Source organism: Coregonus lavaretus, assembly GCF_964263955.1.
Source record: "Coregonus lavaretus genome assembly, contig: HAP1_SCAFFOLD_315, whole genome shotgun sequence".
In the NCBI taxonomy this organism is placed as follows: Eukaryota; Metazoa; Chordata; class Actinopteri; order Salmoniformes; family Salmonidae; genus Coregonus; species Coregonus lavaretus.
Window position 1 is genome coordinate 520,001 of NW_028165262.1, and position 8,968 is coordinate 528,968.

The 8,968-nt window shown below is 42.5% G+C and overlaps 1 protein-coding gene across 1 annotated transcript in view; it reads right to left on the reverse strand.

The window, feature by feature from the left end:
- The window catches only part of trpm1a (transient receptor potential cation channel, subfamily M, member 1a), a gene marked incomplete at both ends in the record, with an annotated part of 48,317 nt that extends 43,134 nt beyond the window's left edge, over nucleotides 1-5,183 (reverse strand). Inside the window, one exon of the mRNA XM_084191190.1 lies at nucleotides 5,109-5,183. Within this exon, the coding sequence (XP_084047316.1) occupies nucleotides 5,109-5,183 (75 nt within the window). The remainder of the gene's footprint in view (nucleotides 1-5,108) is intronic.
- Between the last annotated feature and the right edge of the window lie 3,785 nt (nucleotides 5,184-8,968).

Consider the following 8,968-nt stretch of genomic DNA (forward strand, 5'->3'; position numbering starts at 1 on the left):
TTTCATACTGGCCCCACTTGGGAAACGAACCCACAACCCTGACGTTGCAAGCGCCATGCGCTACCAACTGAGCTACAGGGGACTACATTACAAAAATGATACAGTTACATTTCTAAATAACAGCAGATTACGTTTAGGATTACTTTATCTAATATCAATAAGAACATTTGGTAAAAACTTTGTGAGCATTGCCGTCATTTCGGCCTCCCTCAAGCCTTCTCACATGCTCTCACAGATTATATTGTCCTGCTGATCGCCCATCAACCGCGGACGGCTTCTTTTGGATTCCAATTGATTGAATAAAAAGGGTAAGGCTGCCAAACCATTTACACCAGGCCCACTGGTCAAACAGACAGCCGTCTGGACTCCGTAAAGATGCTGCTTGCTCCTTTGTAGCATAGTAACAGTGCACTTCCACTCTGTGTCTGACTAGTGGGAGAAAGAAAACGCTTTCTGATTGCGCAACATTTCACGTCGGCCACTCACGTTGGCCGTTCACGGTGAACGCATAGGTTCATACATAAAATGGACTGTTAGCTAGCTTATCAGTTACACAGCAAACTATCAGCAATAGTTAAGACTATATTTAGAGTTGTTCAACTAACCACATCCTTAGGTGATGAATCAGTCCCACAGTAATTATCTCATGTGATATTTTAGTGCCACCAAAAAGATGCAGGCAAATTATTCTCTATATTGGAGAAGAAAAAAAACGGACAAACCCAAAATTCATGACAATCACTTAAGGTTGCACATCAAAGTATCTTGAATCATGCATTCCTGATTGGATATGGTAATTAGTTTAAACAATTATTTTCTTGAATCATACCATTTTTTGTAGTCTAGTAATGAAGCACTTTGAATGGGTTTAGATAATGGGAAAGATTATTTTATTTTCTATTGTCTGACCCTGCAGCTGGGAGTTCTGCTAGTTGCTGTATATATATGTTCTGTTTGTATTTTTGACTTTATGTTTTGTTTTATCCCATATGTAACTCTGTGTTGTTGTTTTTATCGCACTGCTTTGCTTTATCTTGGCCAGGTCGCAGTTGTAAATGAGAACTTGTTCTCAACTGGCTTCTTACCTGGTTAAATAAAGGTGAAAAAAAATAAAAATAAATAAATAAATAAACAACAACAACATTTTAGAATGACCAAATCATAGGCTTGTGCCCCAACTGAAAACGAATGGAGCCCTGTACATGGTCTCCCACATAGAATATAGACAATGTGAGTTATAAGATTTCTACGCTTTCACACTTGTCCCCAACATTGAAAATGTCAATTTAATTAATGAAATAATTAATTGCATGTAAAACTATTTTTAAAACGTTTTAAAATATGCCTAGGTGTTAAAACTTAAAGTAATCCAACAGTAATAGGATTACGTTACTCATTTTGAGTAGTCCAAATGATTACTTTACTTATTACTTTTTTAATTTTTTTATGTAACTGTAATCAGTAATGAATTATATTTTCCAAGTAATCCGCCAAACACTGCATGTGAATATAGTCTGTATGTCTATAGGCCTGACCTAATGTCTCTCTGCAGACAAAACCACAGTGTATTGGGTTTTATAGTCCTGAAGTGTACAGTGTATTGGGTTTTATAGTCCTGAAGTGTACAGTGTATTGGGTTTTATAGTCCTGAAGTGTACAGTGTATTGGGTTTTATAGTCCTGAAGTGTACAGTGTATTGGGTTTTATAGTCCTGAAGTGTACAGTGTATTGGGTTTTATAGTCCTGAAGTGTACAGTGTATTGGGTTTTATAGTCCTGAAGTGTACGGTGTATTGGGTTTTATAGTCCTGAAGTGTACAGTGTATTGGGTTTTAATCACATGAGAGCAGAATTGCTGCCTGTCGGGGGTTAAAGCTAGTTGCTGCCTGCTGGGGGTTAAAGCTAGTTGCTGCCTGCTGGGGGTTAAAGCTAGTTGCTGCCTGCTGGGGGTTAAAGCTAGTTGCTGCCTGCTGGGGGTTAAAGCTAGTTGCTGCCTGCTGGGGGTTAAAGCTAGTTGCTGCCTGCTGGGGGTTAAAGCTAGTTGCTGCCTGTCGGGGGTTAAAGCTAGTTGCTGCCTGCTGGGGGTTAAAGCTAGTTGCTGCCTGCTGGGGGTTAAAGCTAGTTGCTGCCTGTTGGGGGTTAAAGCTAGTTGCTGCCTGTCGGGGGTTAAAGCTAGTTGCTGCCTGCTGGGGGTTAAAGCTAGTTGCTGCCTGTCGGGGGTTAAAGCTAGTTGCTGCCTGCTGGGGGTTAAAGCTAGTTGCTGCCTGCTGGGGGTTAAAGCTAGTTGCTGCCTGCTGGGGGTTAAAGCTAGTTGCTGCCTGCTGGGGGTTAAAGCTAGTTGCTGCCTGCTGGGGGTTAAAGCTAGTTGCTGCCTGCTGGGGGTTAAAGCTAGTTGCTGCCTGCTGGGGGTTAAAGCTAGTTGCTGCCTGCTGGGGGTTAAAGCTAGTTGCTGCCTGTCGGGGGTTAAAGCTAGTTGCTGCCTGCTGGGGGTTAAAGCTAGTTGCTGCCTGCTGGGGGTTAAAGCTAGTTGCTGCCTGTCGGGGGTTAAAGCTAGTTGCTGCCTGCTGGGGGTTAAAGCTAGTTGCTGCCTGCTGGGGGTTAAAGCTAGTTGCTGCCTGCTGGGGGTTAAAGCTAGTTGCTGCCTGCTGGGGGTTAAAGCTAGTTGCTGCCTGCTGGGGGTTAAAGCTAGTTGCTGCCTGTCGGGGGTTAAAGCTAGTTGCTGCCTGTCGGGGGTTAAAGCTAGTTGCTGCCTGCTGGGGGTTAAAGCTAGTTGCTGCCTGCTGGGGGTTAAAGCTAGTTGCTGCCTGTCGGGGGTTAAAGCTAGTTGCTGCCTGCTGGGGGTTAAAGCTAGTTGCTGCCTGCTGGGGGTTAAAGCTAGTTGCTGCCTGCTGGGGGTTAAAGCTAGTTGCTGCCTGCTGGGGGTTAAAGCTAGTTGCTGCCTGTCGGGGGTTAAAGCTAGTTGCTGCCTGTCGGGGGTTAAAGCTAGTTGCTGCCTGTCAGGGGGTTAAAGCTAGTTGCTGCCTGCTGGGGGTTAAAGCTAGTTGCTGCCTGTCGGGGGTTAAAGCTAGTTGCTGCCTGTCAGGGGGTTAAAGCTAGTTGCTGCCTGCTGGGGGTTAAAGCTAGTTGCTGCCTGCTGGGGGTTAAAGCTAGTTGCTGCCTGTCGGGGGTTAAAGCTAGTTGCTGCCTGTCAGGGGGTTAAAGCTAGTTGCTGCCTGCTGGGGGTTAAAGCTAGTTGCTGCCTGCTGGGGGTTAAAGCTAGTTGCTGCCTGCTGGGGGTTAAAGCTAGTTGCTGCCTGCTGGGGGTTAAAGCTAGTTGCTGCCTGCTGGGGGTTAAAGCTAGTTGCTGCCTGCTGGGGGTTAAAGCTAGTTGCTGCCTGCTGGGGGTTAAAGCTAGTTGCCAGGGGCTTTACGGAGCCATTCTCACAAATTAAACGCTCAAATCACATCATGATGGTCCATTGACTCCGTATCCATTGTTATCACTGGGAGTACTGCTATAATGAGTTAGCTGCAGAATAGATGTCTCCAATGACTCCATATCACTGGGAGTACTGCTATAGTGAGTTAGCTGCAGAATAGATGTCTCCAATGACTCCATATCACTGGGAGTACTGCTAGAATGAGTTAGCTGCAGAATAGATGTCTCCAATGACTCCATATCACTGGGAGTACTGCTATAATGAGTTAGCTGCAGAATAGATGTCTCCAATGACTCCATATCACTGGGAGTACTGCTATAATGAGTTAGCTGCAGAATAGATGTCTCCAATGACTCCATATCACTGGGAGTTCTGCTATAATGAGTTAGCTGCAGAATAGATGTCTCCAATGACTCCATATCACTGGGAGTACTGCTATAGTGAGTTAGCTGCAGAATAGATGTCTCCAATGACTCCATATCACTGGGAGTACTGCTATAGTGAGTTAGCTGCAGAATAGATGTAGCTTACACACACCACTGGCTTCAGCATGCCGTTGTAGAAAGACCACAGTTCTGTATCTGATAAATGCCAAATGCAAGTGGAAAAGTAAATGTAATTCTACTGACGTTTAGTAGAAGGCATCCATTGTAGACATTCTGTATGGTCACACTCTCTGTAGCGAACTAGGGGTGATCACCATTAGGGGGATCTCACAGGGGGTTCTCTCCATTTGATCACATTACCAACATTCCTCCCCAGAGCATTCTAGTCCTCCATGTTTGTTCAAATACTCCAAAGTTATTGATTGCATCTAATTGGACATATTCATTGTATATTGACTGCCTGTGTAGATCTCTTCTGTGTTACTGTGTGTGAATATACAATCTCATGCAATGTTTTGTTTTAAAAAATAAATAATCTGTTGGTTGTAATACATTTAATATTGAAATGTAAAAATATACTGTTTGTTTACCACTAACACATTATAATTTAACAAATAAAAAAAAACATAGCATGAGATGCCTATTTACATACTGTGTAAAAATGTTAACAATTTTCACATTTATTCTATAAAATAAAGTACAAAGCGATGCTTGAGAAAAAGCTAATGCTCAGTTTGAGCCAAGTTTAATCACAGAGTAATGCCTCAGTAACCTCTGGGAACACACTAAACACAGCTGTGTGTCACATTCCCCATTAGTGGTGTTAATCCTTTATATTCTAATGAGGGGGAACTTCTTGAAACACCCCTCCAAAGAGGAGAGAGGGGAAACCGTCCCTTTAACAAACCAAAATTAGATATTACTGCACTGTCGGAGCTAGAAGCACAAGCATTTCGCTACACCCGCAATAACATCTGCTAAACACGTGTATGTGACAAATAACATTTTATTTTATTTTATTTGATAAGCCCTTTGACCTGCAAGTTCAACTCACACAGCCCTCAAAACAACCGACCAATCGATAATCACCTGTTGGTCACTTCAAATACATGACAGAGCCCACTGAAACGTTTAAAACGACATTTATAGGATATAATTTAAACAGACAATGATACACACAAAAGTACTGCCGATATATTGAATTTGGCCGTTAGTGCCCCCTTGGGTGCCTGAACCACCACCAATACCTGACCACCACCACCACGACCACCACCGTCCTTAGCTAAACCAAGGGAGGCTCTTACCTTCAGAGACCCGGACGTGGTTCTCTTGATGGAGGCCCTTCTGAAGGATCCAGCATTGCTACCCCTCTTCTCCATGATGACTGCTCCTGCTGCCTCCTACACCATCACCTCTTCTACAGAGCTTCCTCCAGACCATCACCCACTGACAGCACCATCACTACTACTGTACTAACATTAAGACCAAGACAGAACTCTAACAGCTGACGGAATCAACCCTCAGAACAACTAGAGTTCCAGTTCTGTTCCAGAACTTCCCTGGTCTCCTCTGTGATCTGACTCCTCTGTGATCTGCCTCCTCTGTGATCTGTCTCCTCTGTGATCTGTCTCCTCTGTGATCTGACTCCTCTGTGATCTGTCTCCTCTGTGATCTGACTCCTCTGTGATCTGTCTCCTCTGTGATCTGTCTCCTCTGTGATCTGACTCCTCTGTGATCTGTCTCCTCTGTGATCTGTCTCCTCTGTGATCTGTCTCCTCTGTGATCCGACTCCTCTGTGATCTGTCTCCTCTGTGATCCGGCTCCTCTGTGATCTGTCTCCTCTGTGATCCGGCTCCTCTGTGATCTGACTCCTCTGTAATCTGTCTCCTCTGTGATCTGTCTCCTCTGTGATCTGTCTCCTCTGTGATCTGACTCCTCTGTGATCCGACTCCTCTGTGATCTGACTCCTCTGTGATCTGTCTCCTCTGTGATCTGACTCCTCTGTGATCCGACTCCTCTGTGATCTGACTCCTCTGCGATCCGACTCCTCTGTAATCTGTCTCCTCTGTGATCTGTCTTCACTGTGCTGTTGTACAGAAAGGAGGGATCTACTGTAGTAGAGATGACAGCTTAACTACACTACCAAACTACGTAGACACACAGACCCCCTACCTCTCCTCTCCCTCTCTCTTTCTCTCTATAATCAGGCTTAATGGACTACAGCTCCCGGGGAAGACCAGACCAGACCGGCCAATGCAGCAGCTCTTTAATGGATAGATATTTAATAAATGGTGATTGAAGGTAAATCTACTTAAGGACAACTACTCAGAAATCCCCCATGCTGCTGAATGAGTACATATAGAGAGAGATGAGAGTAGAGGAATGGTTTTGGCGGCAGGTAGCTTAGTGGTTAAGAACGTTGTGCCAGTAACCGAAAGGTCGATGGTTCTAATCCCCGAGCCGACTAGGTGAAAAAAATCTGTCGATGTGCCCTTGAGCAAGGCACTTAACCCTAATTGCTCCTGTAAATCGCTCTGGATAAGAGCGTCTGCTAAATGACAAAAAAAAAAGATTTTAAAAAAGCATTATGATACTAAGCTATGCAGATGTTTTAAGAAGATTTGGTGGATTTTTTGGTAAAGTAAAAAAAAGATGTATTTTGAGGACTGACATAGAAGCATAGAAGACTGGGAGACAGGCTCATGTCTGATAACTGAACAGGATAGATTCCACTCTCTTTCAAAGCTACACTGTAAAACTTTCCCCTGTAAATGTACAGCATTATACTGGCATCAGAGTTGCCAGGTAAAATACTGTAATTTTGCTTTACAGCAGGGATGCTTGTAACATATTTTACAGTAAGAAAAACAGTGCTGTATTATTCCCAGACAGCATTTTACTGTAAATGAGCCTACAATAATCATTACAGAAACACAGCTTGTATTTTATAATTACAGTAATTTGCTGCCAACTCTGCTGCCAGTATAATGCTGGAAATTGACAGTACAGCATGTTACCGTCATCAGTTTTACGGTATCAATACTCTTACTGTAATATTTTTACAATAATTGTAACGAATGAATTAATTAATTGATTAATTAATGAATTAAATTCACTGAGGGGGGGGGGGGGGGGGTTGTATCTGACAGTATTTTACTTATTACAGATACCTTTAAAAAAAGGGAGGGGTGTGGATCAGAAAACCAGTCAGTGTCTGGTGTGACCACCATTTGCCTCATGCAGCGCGACACATCTCCTTCGCATGGAGTTGATCAGGCTGTTGATTGTGGCCTGTGGAATTTTTATCCCACTCCTCTTCTTCAATGGCTGTGGAAAGTGGCTGGATATTGACGGGAACTGGAACACGCTGCAATTGTGTTTAGTTGTCCGTGGCTTATGCCTGCCCATACCATAACCCAACCGCCACCATGGGGCGCTCCGCCACACGACGCCATACATGCTGTCTGCCATCTGCCCGGTATAGTTGAAACCGGGATTCATCCGTGAAGAGCACACTTCTCCAGCGTGCCAGTGGCCATCGAAGGTGAGAATTTGCCCACTGAAGTCGGTTACGCCGCCGAATTGCAGTCAGGTCAAGACCCTGGTGAGGATGACGAACACGCAGATGAGCTTCCCTGAGACGGTTTCTGACAGTTTTCTTCTTCGGTAGTGCAAACCCACACTTTCATCAGCTGTCCAGGTGGCTGATCCCAGACGATCCCGCAGGTGAAGAAGCCGGATGTGGAGGCCCTGGGCTGACGTGGTTACACGTGGTCTGCGGTTGTGGGGCCGGTTGGACGTACTGCCAAATTCTCTAAAATGACGTTGGAGGCGGCTTATGGTAGAGAAATGAACATTTAATTATTTGGCAACAGCTCTGGTGGACATTCCTGCAGTCATATTATTATTATTATTATTATTATGTGGATTCCAAATGAATTACCTGAACCGTGTAGCTCAGTGTTGGCCTACTATAGACCCTAAACGTAGATGTTACAGTATATGACTGAAATGGAACAAGCTTCACATCACATTACTTCATCACTCCAGGGTAAAATCAGCTAAACTAGGAGTTTATATTGGACATCTTTAATGAAGAGGTGAAAACATGTCCGCTCTAATGCTTCAATCTAATCTATTAGGTCCCTGATTCTATCTACAGCATCTTTACATTGCTGGATGGGGTTTTTTCTTTCTCTCTCTGAGCTACTTCAAGCATATTGTGCTGAATATTATGAAATACATTTGTTTCTTTTTCAGTTGGTCTTGGGGGTTAGGGTTCAAACCAAACTAAAATAACTCAACATATAATTTAATCATGGAACTAGATTATAATTGAAAGTTCATGCCAATGACAGTGTCTATTTGAAGAGTTTCATTCCGAAACGCTAAATATCCATTTTCAGAAATGTTGGTAAATTAGCTTTTATTGTTTAAAGAAATTCTGAAAGAGATTGGTGTGTTTTTTTCACTATCTAATCATGGTGCGGGGTTGTTCAATGACAATGTGTTTGTTTAAAATCTATCACTTCATGGTTTCAGATAATCATGTTTTTTAGCAAAATGCTATGTATCCACCTCACTGTTAGAGAAAGAAGTAGTACTGCTAGGTTTTACACAGTCAAATGTAACACATAATAAAAATATATATATATATATATTAAACAATATATATTTTTAAATAATTCAATACAGTAATATGTGATTTGTATGTAAAACATTTAGATGCTTTTATACAGAGCGACATACAGTAAGTGCATTAATCTTAAGATAGATATGAACATTCCATTACAGCTATTTTGCAAAGATACACTCAAATCTATGAATTAAATGTCTGAAAACAGTACTATTTTAGACACACATGAATGTACCCATAAACAATCATTTCTGATGAAACAAAAAAAAAAAAATGAAAAAAATTGGTGGATATAGCGTTTTGGAAATAAACTCTTCAATTTCTACATTGGGTTGCATCTTCTTATACCACAGGTTGATTAAGGCTTACACAATCACGTTTTAATACTTTAATACTCCCTGCTCTTTATTACTGTGCATTTCATCAAACAGAATATTACGATGATTAAACACACAGATGAAGGAAGCTCACAATAAAAGCATTTTGATAACAGATTTTCACTCAAGCTTCTATATAATATGAAAGTGG